Source organism: Balaenoptera musculus, chromosome 11 (assembly GCF_009873245.2).
Source record: "Balaenoptera musculus isolate JJ_BM4_2016_0621 chromosome 11, mBalMus1.pri.v3, whole genome shotgun sequence".
NCBI lineage: Eukaryota > Metazoa > Chordata > Mammalia > Artiodactyla > Balaenopteridae > Balaenoptera > Balaenoptera musculus.
In genome coordinates this window covers 7,898,424-7,913,431 of record NC_045795.1, presented here as the reverse complement: position 1 = coordinate 7,913,431, position 15,008 = coordinate 7,898,424, and the positions used below count along the sequence as shown (strand labels likewise).

The 15,008-nt window shown below is 45.2% G+C and overlaps 1 protein-coding gene across 1 annotated transcript in view; it reads left to right on the top strand.

The window, feature by feature from the left end:
* Nucleotides 1-15,008, top strand: part of ELOVL2 (ELOVL fatty acid elongase 2) — a 60,614-nt gene that overhangs the window by 40,116 nt on the left and 5,490 nt on the right. Inside the window, exons 2-5 of the mRNA XM_036870069.1 lie at nt 67-130; nt 4,576-4,763; nt 9,347-9,424; nt 14,410-14,581. Coding sequence (XP_036725964.1) covers nt 67-130; nt 4,576-4,763; nt 9,347-9,424; nt 14,410-14,581 — 502 coding nt within the window. The remainder of the gene's footprint in view (nt 1-66; nt 131-4,575; nt 4,764-9,346; nt 9,425-14,409; nt 14,582-15,008) is intronic.

Sequence of the window (15,008 nt, the reverse complement as noted above, 5' to 3'; positions counted from 1 at the left end):
GGCAGTGGTGCATTTTGAGAGATTCCAGAAACACCCACTTAAATCATTTTTTCTTTGTCTTTTCAGGAGCATCTAAAGGCCTTTGATGATGAAATCAATGCCTTTTTGGACAATATGTTTGGACCTCGGGGTGAGTGAGCTGCTTGAGAACTTAATGTGGAAGCAACCCGGTTTAGTTAGAGAAGAGGATGCTGTCCTTTCTGGTGTCTTGAAAATGGTACTTGGCATGGAGGGACTTACCCGCCCTCACCTTCGATGTCCTCCTCCCAGAACATGCAGAGGCGCCCCCTGCCTCCTGCTCAGCCTCTCCTGGGATTCAAGCTCCGGGAGCAGGAACAGAGTGCCGTGCGCTCCTTGCCTCTGGGCGCCACGGTGGCGGTACCCTTCCTTCCAGGTCTGCTGCTTCCTCTCCCCCCTGCCGCCCATCCTCCTCCCACCTCCTCACGTGCACAGTCACACGCAGTCCTTCTGCCCTTACCCGTCCTGGTCCGCTCCCTCTAAAGATGTGTGGGCTTCGTCTGCCCAGGGCCACGGGGTGGGGCTCCTCAGCTCCGCCATCCGAGTGTCCCGACGGTTCCTCCATCACCGGTCACTCAGGTCACTGCAGGGTGTCCTCATGCGTCTGCCCCTTTCTCATCATCTGTTAAGCGCCAGCTGCTATGATACTTTAGAAGCCTAAATTGTAGAATGCGGTACTCTAGCTTAGCACTCCCCAGCACCTTCCGGCGTCCTCAGGATGAAAACCCAGTTCCTCATCGTGGACCACGCAGCCCTGTACCGTGCAGCTGCAGCTGCCTCCCCGACACCAGTGCTGCTCTAGACGTCTCTCGTTTCCTCGACACGTGAAAGTCGTTCAGATGCTCTTCCTCCCGCTGGGTCCTCCCCCTCCCCAGTGTAGTCAGCTCCTCCGCATACGTCAGGTGCCGGCTTAAACGCTACCTTCTCTGATAGGCTCTCCCTGACCAGGATGGCAGAGGTTTGCCCTCGAGAGTGGCAAATCGAAAGCCTCTCGTTATGCTGTACTTCAGCCTCTCTGGATTTCCTTCATACGCTTTATTCATAGCTCTTTCTCCCACGAGGGCAGGATCCGTGACTGTTATCTCCAGGGTGTATTATGGTTCTAGGAACCTGTGAGACACTATATTTTGCAAATAAATGAATAAATTTTCAACAGCATGTTTTGTTTCCCTTGAGCCTTGCTGGTTCACAAAGCTGGAAAATCTACAGGTTCTCTCCTCAGCATTATTGGGTGGGAGGAGGAGGGAAGTGAGGACGTTTTCCTCTTTCTCAAAATCTTTAAACAGAATCACAGAGATGACTTAGACCGCTCTCCAGTTTCCATACAGGCTCCATAAACCATCCTGTGTGAACGACTATTGATATAGTTTTAGTGAAACGATACTGATTGTACAGAGCTTTAAAATATATGTATATTTTTTCACATTGCCTTTGGTTTTCGTTTTGTTTTGTTTTCCATTTTATCCTTGTGATGATCCTACAGGCAGGGTGGGAAGTGTAGCTCGTAACCTGCTTTGTTTGACGTGTTCTCTGCTGTACCGTTGTAGCGGGTAGCGTCGAGGGCGTGATGCTCTAACAGGCATGCGGGGCTTCTGGGTGACAGGCTTTCTGCGTGACATTTGTACTAGAACCATCAGTGTCTCTGAGCCAAGGTCACACTGAACTTTGCCATTGGTAAGGTCACTGTGACCTGGGATTATTTATTATTACTGTGGATGGGGATTAATTAAGGATTGGATTGCAGTTGTTTGGTCAGCTGTGGTCATTTTTGTGGGAGTTTCCTTTGTAGCAAGGAGGTTGTGAGATTGACAGTTGACAGCTGGATCAGGTGACCTCCACAGTGACAGGGAGTCTAGCCTCCAGGCCATCAAGTGCCCACTTCCCCTTTGAGGGGTGGCCCAAACTTAAGTTGTCTGGCAGGCCTCCTGCTAAACCGGCAGGTGTCCCCAAGCCTTTTCTGACTTTACCTACGCCATGTTGGTACCATCAGGGGAGACGGTTCTAGGCAAATACATGACCCAGATGCAGAGCTAACATCTCAAGCCCCAAAGATGATAAATGATATAAGTATCTGCTCCCATCTTTTGGTTGAAACAGTTACGGTCTTCCCCAACAGCGGCGGCAAACATTTACAGGGCCGGGACAAAAGAAAATGCCAGCCTCAGGCGCTGTATTAGCTAAACGTGCTTGACTCAGTGTGTCGATTGATACGCATTTAATGACTCTTCCTGTCAGCTCTGCACTAAGTGGCGATAAGTTACGAGTGAGACAGAGTAGAAACATAAGACGTAGTCGGGTCTCACGGAGCGTGCACTGTGGCTGGGAGGTAGAACCGTCACCTCTGAGGCAGTCGGAGAGCAAGGAGGTAGACCATGCGTGCTTGTTTCTGGGGCTGTCGTAGCAAAAGCCCACAGACTGTACGGCTGGAAACAGCAGCAGTTTATTCTCCCACGGCTCTGGAAGTCAGGGTGTCGGCAGGGCCCTGCTCCCTCTGCGCTTCAGAGAAGCCCGTTCATGCCTCGGCCCTCGCTGCTTTCTGCTGTTGCCTTGTGGCTGCGTGGCTTCGTCTCCACCTCTGTCTCCATGTGGCCTTCCCCTCCTTGAGAGCCAGTCTGCCCTCCTTGTCAGGACGGACACTGGTCACTGAGCAGCGCCCACCCTAATCCAGTACGACCTCATCTTAACCGGCTTACGTCTGCAAAGACCGTATTTCGAAATAAGGTTGTATTCACAGATACCAGGAGTTAGGACGTGAACACATCTTTCTGGGGGACACAGTTCAACCCCTAATACCATTAACAAGAGGCAGGGTAGCAGTTTAGTTCAAGTTATTTAACTTCTTTTACCCAATTTTTCTCGATCATAAAGTGGAGATAGTACCACCTATGTGATGGATTTATCTATCACCTCGCCTGTGGTGATGGCATCACAGGGGTTTGCAGATGTCCAGACTCAGCAAATTGTACACAGTAAATATGTGCAGGACTTTATCAACTACACCTCCATAAAGCTGTTAAAAATAATATCACCTATATCATTAGCTTGTTTTGAGAATTTTTAAGACGTTAATGTATATACAAGGCTTTAGGACTGTGTGTGGCACAAAATCAGTGCTCAGTAAATGTTAATTATAATAACAGTATTATAGCCATGATAACATGTAAATTGTGAAATAACTATTTTGTCATGCAGATGACGAGCTTTAGTTAGGGAAGAGCCGTGGGAATTGGCTTCCTAGAGGCCAGGACCTCGATCTGGGGGTTGAAGGACACAGAGGCTTTAGGCCACGTGGCACGTAGGATGTGGAGGGGACGTTAGGAAGTGGCACAGTGCACAAAATTTATGACGGATAATTGTGAGCCAGCTGTGCAAAAGGTAATATCTGTTAGTTGCGTGAATGCTCCTCTCTTACCTTTTTATCTCTGTCAGAATAAAGAGAAGTTTACAGAAGAAGCGGTGGGACAGAGCTTGAGAAGGCACTTTGCTCACAGAATGGTGCTCTGTAGGATGGCGGGTGTAGAGAAGCTCGGGGTAGATGGGGTGGCAGGGAGCAGAGAGGGGAACTGGGACCGCGGGGGCCTGAGGGATCAGGAAGAGGGAGAAACCAGTTCCTACAGCTGTTTACAGAGATCAAAAGCAGCATGCAGTTGTCATAATTCTGGGCCAAGTCATTTTCTCTGTTTAAGCCACAAAAAGGAGCAGAGAACAAAAATCGTTTTGTGCCTACAGTTATTTTCTAATTGCTATATTATAGATCTATTATGTGTGTTTTATTTAGGTTTAAAAATTTTAAAACCTAGATGAACAGAGGGGGGACACCTCTGTCCAGGTTCTTGCCGCCTGGCTCTTTGTACTTTTGGTCCACGATCGGGTTTGGGTCCTCGGTTGGATTTTCTGCGCTCGCTTCTGAGTCCTCAGCTCCAGGGCTCTCTGCCTCTGTCACCTGCAGCTTCTCCTGCTGGCCCTCCTGGAATCCCACTGCTCTGTTTGGCTCAGCCGAGCGCTCAGCTGTGCCTGGTTTACGCACAGTGATCCTAAGCCAATTCCAGGGAGCGTGGGTTCCAGGAATTAGGACACACTCTCATTGTGTCTGCTCTCCTGCCAACCCAAAGCTTCTCCACGGGAGGCAGCAGAACGGTAAAATGGACGGGAGTCGGGCGTGAATTCCCAGCCACCGGAGCGCCTTCTGCAAACGCGGATGCTTTCGGAGCTGTTCTTACATCCATAAAATGGCATAATACTTCATATTTATTGAGTTAGAGTAACTACGGTCACTGTTCCGAAGTTAGACATTCAGGAACTGTGACTTCCCACCTTTATTACTTGTCCCTGTCACTCAGCGTTCAACTTAAGCCCTGTTTGCTCCACGGACCCCTCCTTAACTATTCCAGCCCCCACCGGTTTCTTCTTCCGAACTAGAACCCAGACCCAGCTTGCTTACGCTGTGGCCTGCAGTTCCCTGTCGAACTTGGGTGAGCAAATACAGCGCACGTGACGGCGTCTCCCAACTGAGCGCGCGGGGTGCCCTCGGGATTCTCACTGTGTGTTTCTTTGCAGATTCTCGAGTCAGAGGGTGGTTCATGTTGGACTCCTACCTTCCTACCTTTTCTCTCACTGTCTTGTACCTGCTTTGCATATGGCTGGGCAACAAATACATGAGGAGCAGAGCTGCTCTTTCCCTCAGGGGCATCCTCACCTTGTACAATCTTGGAATCACACTTCTCTCCGCATACATGCTGGCAGAGGTAAGTGTTTGTGTAGCTAAAGCTGGAGAACAGTGACCGAGTGATTTTTAGAAGCAATTACATCTGGCATTCTAGAACTATCCACGGTTGCTATCAGTACTGTTCTTTAACATCTCAAGAACCTGTTCCAGTATCTGATGTTATTCTTTCCAAAAGTCCTAAAAGTCTTTGTTTCTAACTTGAATTTTTTTTTATCCCAATTTAGACCTATTTCTTTAGTCCTTAGTCTTTCATTGTAATTTAAAAATCACAATTTAGGTCTGAATGGGCCTTTAAAGATCATATATAGTTTTCTTCTTTTATAGATTATGATACTGAGGCTTAGAAAAGTTAACCTGATTTGCCTGAGAATAGACAGCTATTGAGTAACAGTGTTTTTTAAGTTAAATATCAAATGCAATTAGTTTGACCGAAATGCAAATATACGTTCCCTTAAGGGATACTGTACCTCCCATCTTTGGGTCACTGTGTATCCTCAGGACTGACTTCCAGAGGCCTGGGGTGACATTCCAGCTCGGCTGTGGCTCCCCACATTACATCATGTCTTCCCTGCTCCTTTATAACGTGCCAAACCTAAGTAATTTCACAAGAAGAAGAACAAGTAATGATTGCCCTGCCTATTACAACCAAAGGTTATTTTACTATAATACAAGAGAAAATCGAAAAGTGTTAAATAAATGTGCTTGAGAGAGAGAACTAAAACAGAACAATCTTTTTGGGGAAAAGTTAGGATAAACTCATTCATATAAATTATAAATGGCTGACAGTGGCATAGGTATAGCTGTCTTCCTGGTGTCCTTGGCTTCTAAACGAAAATAAATTCTTGCCTAAAATACAGGCCATCTCACCCATAGAGTTTAATCTGTACATTAGTCTAATATGCACCATTCTAATAATGGTTAATAACCATTATCTAAAATGACTGTCATGAAACTCTAATTATGGAATTTTAGGCCTCAGAGTGCAGGAGACAGAATCTGGGGTCAGGAAAGCCATGCTGACAGCTCTAAAATCATGTCACATAGGTGCTCCCTAATTTACCTGACTCTAAAAGGGGAATTTCTATTTTAGGTTTCTCTGGGTAGATTTTAGTTCACTAGATAAGCTTGCAAGATAGTAATTTACGGAGTTAGTTTCTCCCTGTATGACAGAGGGAGAGTTACTCTTCCTTGGGTGGTTCTCAGAAGTGGCAGCTGCATCAGGAGAGCCGGCCTGACCATCTGTCTGCGTTGGAGGCTCTAATCCCTGCTGGAAGCCACGGTGCAGTGGAGGCAGAAGACCCAAATTCAAGTGTCAGCCTTTCACTTTCTCTGCGACTTTGGAGGAGTTACTTAGGCTCTCTGAACCTCAGGCAGCTTCGCTTTCAAATGGAGATAACGATGTCTGTCCTACTTCACTCCCTCGTGAGTGTAAGGATGAATCAGTTCTGTTCAGCCTGCATTCAGCGAGCACCTGCTCGGGGCAGCGCAGGGGCCACAGAGGTGTTCAGACGCGGTGTCTGTACTTGAGGAGTTCGCGGACTAGTGCACGTAGCAGTCAGTCCCCACGGAAGGGCCTCGTCGGTCTCCGGGTGAGCATCAGGCGCCGTCAGCAGGGGCGACAGTTCAGCGTTTGAACAGCCAGGCACATGGTTTGTCTTTTTTAGGGAGAACGTCTGCATGGAGCTCATTCTCCACTACGAGTTTTAACTCTGGCTTGTCCAGTGGTTCTCTTTTCACAGTCTTCCGTCTCTTGGTTCCAAATCACTGCTGTTGGTTGATTGCCTCCTAGTCTCCCAACAGCAACTGCTTTCAGGGCATAAGGTCTTCTCTCTGACGCTATGGGGTATGTTTGGTAGACTCTAGTCAAAGGATAGCTTACCTTAACCTTGCTAACTTGTTACGTCCAGGCCAGATGTTTGCTTAGGCCAGAAAGCGACACTAAAATTACTAACACTCTTCCAACAAATGTGTTGACTTCCTGCACTGTGTCAGATTGTGTTCTAGGCTCTGGAGCACAGCCTCTGCATGTGCGAGAGGGAGCGATGGGCGGGGCGGGGCGGCCTCTCTGAGGAAGTGATGTTTGAGCTGAGGCTGGGTGATGAGAGCAAGCCCGGCGTCCAGAGCTCCGGGGAGGTGCCGGCGCAGGAGGATCGGCAAGTGTGGAGGCCTTGAGGCGTTCGAGGCCCGTGAGCGGGAGCCGTGTGGCTAGGAGCTAGGACAGTGGGCAGAGGACCGATTCAAGACGAGGCAGGTTGGGGGCAGGTTACGTCGGGCCTTGTCAGGAATTTGGCTGCTCTTCTAAGTGTAATGAAAAGCCACTGGAGGATTTTAATGGGGGAGTGACAGGATCTCCCTTTTTAAATAGGTTATTCTGGCTGCTACATGGAAAATGGACTCAGAGTGAGTTGGGGGCAAGAATGGAAGCGGAGGGTCCGTTTAGGAGATGATTGCAGGGCTACAGTCAGCAGACGCCAGCGGCGTGGGTTCAGGTGGTGGACGTGGGGAGTGGACCCTAATCCTATTTCGGAGCGAGTTAGTCCACACCTCCTTAAGGCTAACCCTGTTTGCCAGCCTGCTTTCCTTTTCTTCAACACGTAGGTTGGGTGGTTTCTGCCAGCCAGCCCAGCTAGGGCGTTAGGAAGGGTCCAAGGTGAGCAGCTAGAGCCTCCCGTAGCCTGATTGCTGACTTCTGACGTTTAGTTTGTCAGATAGTCCTACAGAGGTGCCATGGGGATGGGGACAGCCTGGATAGAGCTGACTAAAGCAGAATATAGCCTGTCCTTCCCCGCCTCTGTATCATTACTACCCAAAGTTGATACTAGAGCCCCTGACTGCAAAACTACAGCCTGACCATACAGGTTTTTAAAAATTATTTATTTATTTATTTATTTATTTATTTATTTTTGGCTGTGTTGGGTCTTTGTTTCTGTGCGAGGGCTTTCTCTAGTTGCGGCAAGTGGGGACCGCTCTTCATCGCGGTGCGCGGGCCTCACTATCGCGGCCTCTCTTGTTGCGGAGCACAGGCTCCAGACGCGCAGGCTCAGTAGTTGTGGCTCACGGGCCTAGTTGCTCCGTGGCATGTGGGATCATCCCAGACCAGGGCTCGAACCCGTGTCCCCTGAATTGGCAGGCAGATTCTCAACCACTGCGCCACCAGGGAAGCCCCTCCATACGGGTTTTTAATCTTTTTACAAAGTTAAGTAATTTATTTTGAAAAAGGCACACAAAAACTTACATGCACTTCTAGGTATTCCTAGATCCCCTGTGGCCTGTCACGGGTTCCCCTTTGAGAACCAGCATGTAAAGCTGTGGGGTACCTGGGGGGTGACTTGATCTGTAATAGACCCCATCAGGAAAGGTCAGTCTCCTTTACTTTCACCAGATTCACTTACCCTGATAATCTGTACTTGTCATGATGTTAACTGAAAGGTGTTTTTGTTAGAAGGATAGAGAAGTCAATAAGGATAGTAGAGCAAAGACTTGCAAAGGTTCTAGAACATTCCCAATGTTCTTAGTAGTTCATCTCTTCTTACTGTTCAGTTCATGAACATCTGTCCCTCCCTGCTCTGTTTGTGTATTGTAACAGTTCTGTACCTTTATACAGTTCTGATAAAGCAACAGAAAATTGTAGGCTTTCACATATAATATCTCATGTAAATCAAAGTCAAAGGCCTTATATTATATTCTAGAATTTTAAGTTTCTTAGTAATAGTGGGAAAGAATGGAGAAAACTTCTTCTGTAGAATTTTCCACAAAGTTCATTTTCTTTTTTTTTTAAACATCTTTATTGGAGTATAATTGCTTTACAGTGGTGTGTCATTTTCTTATGATGTTGTAGAAAGAATACTAGACAAGGAATTAGAAGACCTGGATCCAATCATTGTTCTACCACTATCTCTCCATATGATTGTGAGCAAATAATCCATTCATCATATAGTCGTTGAGCACTTTCTCCATGCCAGTCATTGGGCAAGGAAGTGTAGATGCGAAGATGAGCAAAGAAGGAGGCGTAGACTTTATGGAGCACTTTGTTTTTTGAGCATAATGGGGAAAACAGATGTTAATCAGTTACAATCGCACAAATGTCTGGTTACCACATTGCATAAATAAAATGAAGAAAATGATTTAAGAATGTTTGAGCCCTGGTTTTCACATCTGTAAAATGGTAGTAAATACATAATTCATAAAATTACTGAGATGATCAAGTAACTATTTATATATAAGCCAATGTAAAGTTTTAACATTTTAGTGTAGTTTCCTCACATTTGTTTACATTTTACTTCTACATTTTATTTATAGAACATATGATTAGATAAATTCCTTACATAAAATATTTTGGTACTCAAATGATAGCTAAATTCTGTTTTTGACGGATGTGGAGGTTAGAAGTAAATTATATTAACTAAGGATTGTAACCATTGATATCAGTTCAACAGCAAGAATTAGATCCTTTGGTATCATGTGTTTGGGGACAGGATCGAGTCAAACATTCTGGGAAGAACTCAATCTTGAATAGACGCCAATCAGAAACATGAATGGGAAATTCAGTTTTCGTCCAAATTCTCACATTGACTTTTTTTTCTCCCCTTGTTTCTTTGACAGCTTATTCTCTCCAGTTGGGAAGGAGGCTACAACTTACAGTGTCAGGACCTTACCAGTGCAGGGGAAGCCGATATCCGGGTGAGTCAACCATCTGTAACCGTTTCTCCTTCCAGATACGACGATGGAACCTGGGGTTAGATAAGAAACGGTCTCCCATCCTAGTAGAAGTGCTTACTTGGGGGACAGACTGAATGAACCATGGTGCATCCACGCAGTGGGTCCCTTTGCAAAGTGGGATGAGGATGACCGCTGTCCTGTTACCGAATCATCTCCAGGACGTAGCTCAGTGGAAAAGAGCAGCCCGCAGACCGTGCTTCCGGTACAGTGCCTTGTGGGCAAGAAATGATAGGAATATGTGTGTATTTGCTTACGGTTTTAAAAAGAAACAATGGCAGGATAAACCAAAAGCTAACAAAATGGTTTCCTTTTGGGGGAGGGAACAGGTCAGAGGGGATAGGGATGGAAGCTAGACTTCTCTGAACGTACCTTGTCTTATATTTCAGAACCAGTTGGTGTTTTTACATAATTATAAAACAAATTTTAAAAGATTACAAGGCAGCCTCCCCCCAGATATCTCGGAAATGAACTAAATTAATATACCCACATATTAAGTTGTGTTGACATAACCACCCAAAGAAGAATTATTTCAAGTGCCTTTAAAACAGTGTTTTGACTGCATATCCCAAGTGAGATGCATCTTAACAGCATTCAGTAACTTGGGGGGCTGCTATTATTAATAAAAATATTGGTATTGCTTGTGGTGAGACTATTATAGGTATACTTAGGGTAAGCTATATAATAATGCTATTATTACAACTAGTATTTGAAACATAGAAGAAAAGAAACTAAAACTCAGTAATTACAGATTCAAATTGGGAATAGCAGAATTAACTTTATTCTTTCTAAAAACAAATGTGTTTTTTAGCTCTGTGTACAGGAAAGGCCTAGTTAGTCTCTGACAGCCCAGCAATGATACCAAAATTGTGCTCTCTAAATGTAATCCACCCAAAAGGGTTTAGGATTCTTAGAGAGTTGGCCGATTCCTGATTGGGGTGGGAAATGTATATGAGAAGAATCCAGGACATCTTGTGACAGGGCAAGGAAGCTACCCAAGACCACTAGGGTCATGACAAGAAGATGTAGGCGCCACCTTGAAGGGACTCCCACGGCTAAAGGTGGGACAGTTTGAGTATCAAAAGGAATACTGACATACTAAATTTATGAAAAACCGAGTCTAAAATGATACTAAAAAAAACCCCTCATTGTTACCTTTTGAAGGTTGCTAGAACACCTAGAAGTTCTAGACGAAAAAATTAAAGGATGAGAATCAAACATTTATCTTGCCTTTCATATGTAAGTTTCCAAATAGCTAAAGAGGAAGAGCTCTTCTCTATAAAGAGAAAAATGCATAAGTATGAAGAGAATTTGAAAATCACCATTTTGCAACTTCTAGTGAAGTAATGGATCCTAGACAGCAGTTATCTGTAAATGATGAAAGTAATGGGTCAAAGTTGAATGGACACTTCATAATGATTAGATTAGGCTGTTAACACCCAAACTCACTGTTGATTTTAATATCGGAAGTTAGGTGCCTCTCGATGTGATTCCATAGGAAGTACCCAGAACCACGTCTGAAGTACGGTTGACCATTGAACTACGTGGGTTTGAATCACGCTGGTCCACTTATACGCAGACTTTTTTCAGTACTAAATACTACAGTACTGTACAACCCGCAGATGCGGAGGAACCACGCTACAGACGGCTGGCTGTAAGTTGTACACAGATTTTTTGATGTGCAGAGGGTCAGCGCCCTAACCCCCGTCTTGTTCAAGGGTCAACTGTATTCTTGCCCCAAACCTTAAACCTGAATCCAGTTAAGCCTCTAACCCTTATTGCTGTTTACAGAAAATGGGGGGGTGGGGGGTACAGAAACAAGTTAAACCACACGAGGAAGAAACAGTCATCCAAATCCATATTAGGAGTTCTGTGCAACTGATCTAGTTTAAGAAAGAAAAGACATGAAAGAAAATAGGGGAGCAGGGAAAGGGAACTGTTACTGATTAGAAGAAACTTAAGACCCACATCAAATAAATGCAAGCTGGACCCTGATCCTGATTTAAACAAACCAATAAAAAGACACTTTTGAGAAAATCAGGTGGATTTGAAGGTGGACGGACTATTAGAAGACATTAAAGATTCATTAATTTTATTAAATAAGAGATAGTGTCTCACCTAATGAAACTTAAAAGCTTTTGCACAGCAAAGGAAACTATAAACAAGAGGAAAAGACACCCCTCAGAATGAGAGAAAATATTTGCAAATGAATCAAGGGACAAAGGATTAATCTCCAAAGTATATAAACAGCTCATGCAGCTCAATATTAAAAAAAAACAACCCAATCAAATAATGGGCAGAAGACCTAAATCGACATTTCTCCAAAGAAGACATACAGATGGCCAAGAAGCACATGAAAGGCTGCTCAACATCACTAATTATTAGAGAAATGCAAATCAAAACTACAATGAGGTATCACCTCACACCAGTTAGAATGGGCATCATCAGAAAATCTACAAACAACAAATGCTGGAGAGGGTGTGGAGAAAAGGGAACCCTCTTGCACTGTTGGTGGGAATGTAAATTGATACAGCCACTATGGAGAACAGTATGGAGGTTCCTTAAAAAACTAAAAATAAAATTACCATATGACCCAGCAATCCCACTACTGGGCATATACCCAGAGAAAACCATAATTCAGAAAGACACATGGGGGCTTCCCTGGTGGCGCAGTGGTTCAGAATCTGCCTGCCAATGCAGGGGACACGGGTTCAAGCCCTGATCTGGGAAGATCCCACATGCTGTGGAGTGACTAGGCCCGTGAGCCACAATTGCTGAGCCTGCGTGTCTGGAGCCTGTGCTCCGCAACAAGAGAGGCTGCGACAGTGAGAGGCCCGCGCACTGCGATGAAGAGTGGCCCCCACTTGCTGCAACTAGAGAAAGCCCTCACACAGAAACGAAAACCCAACACAGCCATAAATAAATAAATAAAATAAAAAATTAGAAAAAAAAAGACACATGCACCCCAATGTTCATTGCAGCACTATTTACAATAGCCAGGACATGGAAGCAACCTAAATGCCCATCGACAGATGAGTGGATAAAGAAGATGTGGTACATGTATACAATGGAATATTACTCAGCCATAAAAAGGAACGAAATTGGGTCATTTGTAGAGATGTGGATGGACCTAGAGACTGTCATACAGAGTGAAGTAAGAGAAAAACATCGTATATTAATGCATGCATGTGGAATCTAGAAAAATGGTACAGATGAACCGGTTTGTGAGGCAGAAATAGAGACACAGATGTAGAGAACAAACGTATGGACACCAAGCGGGGGGAAAGGGGGGTGGTGGTGGTGGTGTGATGAATTGGGAGACTGGGATTGACATATATGCACTAATAGGTATAAAATAGAAAACTAATAAGAACCTGCTGTATAAAAAAATAATAAAATTTAAAAAAAAAGATAAGTGTCTCGGTGGTTATGTTCAAGTCTCCCCATCTATTAGAAGTTGTTATAAACTGATACTTTGTATTTGCTTATGTTACATTCCCCCCCGTGCAAAAAAGAAGTGGTAGGAAACAGAATTGATTCCACAAATTGGAATCATACTGAAAATTTTGAAGTTCAGGGATAGATACCAGAGGGTTTGCATTCCTTACTCTTCCTGCATTTGTGAATATTTGAAAACTTCCATAATGAAAAACATGGGTTATTAATAAGAGGTGGTAGAAACCTTTTAATTAAAATTTAAAGATGAGCATTTTTAAACATCTTCAAAAGCTGTAATACAAAAAGTAAGATGTATAGATTTCTCTACACCCGTTTCATTTCTGTTATCCCAGACTAGCACGCTTTGGGCTACCATACAGTTCTCTAAAAGCCACTGTTGTATGTATGTGTTTACTTATGGTTTAATATTTTTGAAGGTTAATGATTCCCTCAAACATTTACGATGGTGCCAGCACACCTTATGATTGTCTTCATGGGAAGTAAATAGTAGAGCATTAAATTCTAATTTCAAAGCTCCTCATATAGTGTCTCCTCTTCTGTTTAACCGTGAGTGCTGAGAGCCCGGTGCCTTCAATGCAAGCGCCTCCCTGCGATGGGGGCTGTGTGAGGGACTTGGGAGGGAAGCAAGCCCTCGCTGTGACCTGCTGGGGCTGGGGGTTGAAGGGCGGAGAAGCACCTGGATTTTTCATCTTTTCTTCTGAGGAAGAGACATGAAAGGGTTCGTCCTAGACCGCTCTCGGGAAGCATGATGTTTAAGGGACAAAATATGAACAGTAAAGGAGCAGAGAAGAATCAAAATCAGTGGAACAACAGTAGCGACCTGCCAAGCCCCGAGCGGAGGTGAAGGGAGACCATCTCCGCCTCGGAGTGACTTACAGCCTAGTGGGAAGGAGACTTGTTCATGATTGTGGCTATTGATAATAGAGGCGTAAAGTAATTTGGGACCACAGATGAAGAAGGGGATGATTCAGCCTGAGATAGGGGGGTGAGGTCACGTTCCAGAGCAAGGTGGCATTTGAGAGGAGTGCCAATAGGATGACAGGAGCATGCTAGACGTGGGGTAGGGGAGGCATGCCGGACGTGAGAGTGAGGCGTGTGGGGGCAGCGGGGCTCCTGGGAGAGGAAACGACCACTTCAGCAGCACACAGGATGCCCGGGGGTGTGCTCGGAGGAGGACAGCGGACACGGCAGCCCCCCAGGCCCGCGGAGAACCTGTATCAACCGAGGAATCATAGACTTGGTTCTGTAGGTGCAGAGGAGCAACTTGATCAGTTAATGTGTTTTGGAAAGAGAATTCCTTCCACCAGAGGGGGCTGGATTGCTGGGAATAAGGAAAAGCTGGAGGCAAAGACGCCAGGTGAGATGCTTTCTCGATAGCCTGGGAGCCGGGCGCGCTGGTGAAGCACAAACGGGGGGGAACACAGAGGCGGGCAGCACCGGGGCGGCATCACGCCTCACCTTGTCTTTTTCCCGTTTTACATTTCGTACAGGTAGCCGGAGTGTTATGGTGGTACTACTTCTCCAAATTAATAGAGTTCCTGGACACGATTTTTTTTGTGTTGCGGAAAAAAACCAGTCAGATTACCTTTCTTCACGTATACCATCATGCCTCTATGTTTAACATCTGGTGGTGCGTTTTGAACTGGATACCTTGTGGGCAAAGTAAGTAAAGTTGTCAGTTTTTCGGTTCTATGTGATGTGTCTCCCATACTGAGCGTTGCACAATCAGGAGAGAGAACTGGGCCCGGCCCAGCCTGCTTGTCACACGGGGAAGCACAGCTTTGCCAGTGGCTGTTTCGTTTCTTGTCTTTGATCCTGGCAAAATCTTTGAGTATTACGATAAATTTTAAAAATGTTTTCTTTTCCATGCACCAAATGCCTGATGGCCGGAAACCCATACCCCAGCTGGAGCAGTTTTACTTCATTAACTGCAGCTATAAAAAATACAGCACCTTCCACAGTCACCACTTAGCTGTGGTACAGGTTGAGTCACGTCAACTTTGGGGGCTTGTTTTTCCATTCTGAAAAAGTCACGTCACTGTGACCCACCAGAGCAGTGGCTTTCAATTTTCTTTTTTTTTTTTACTGA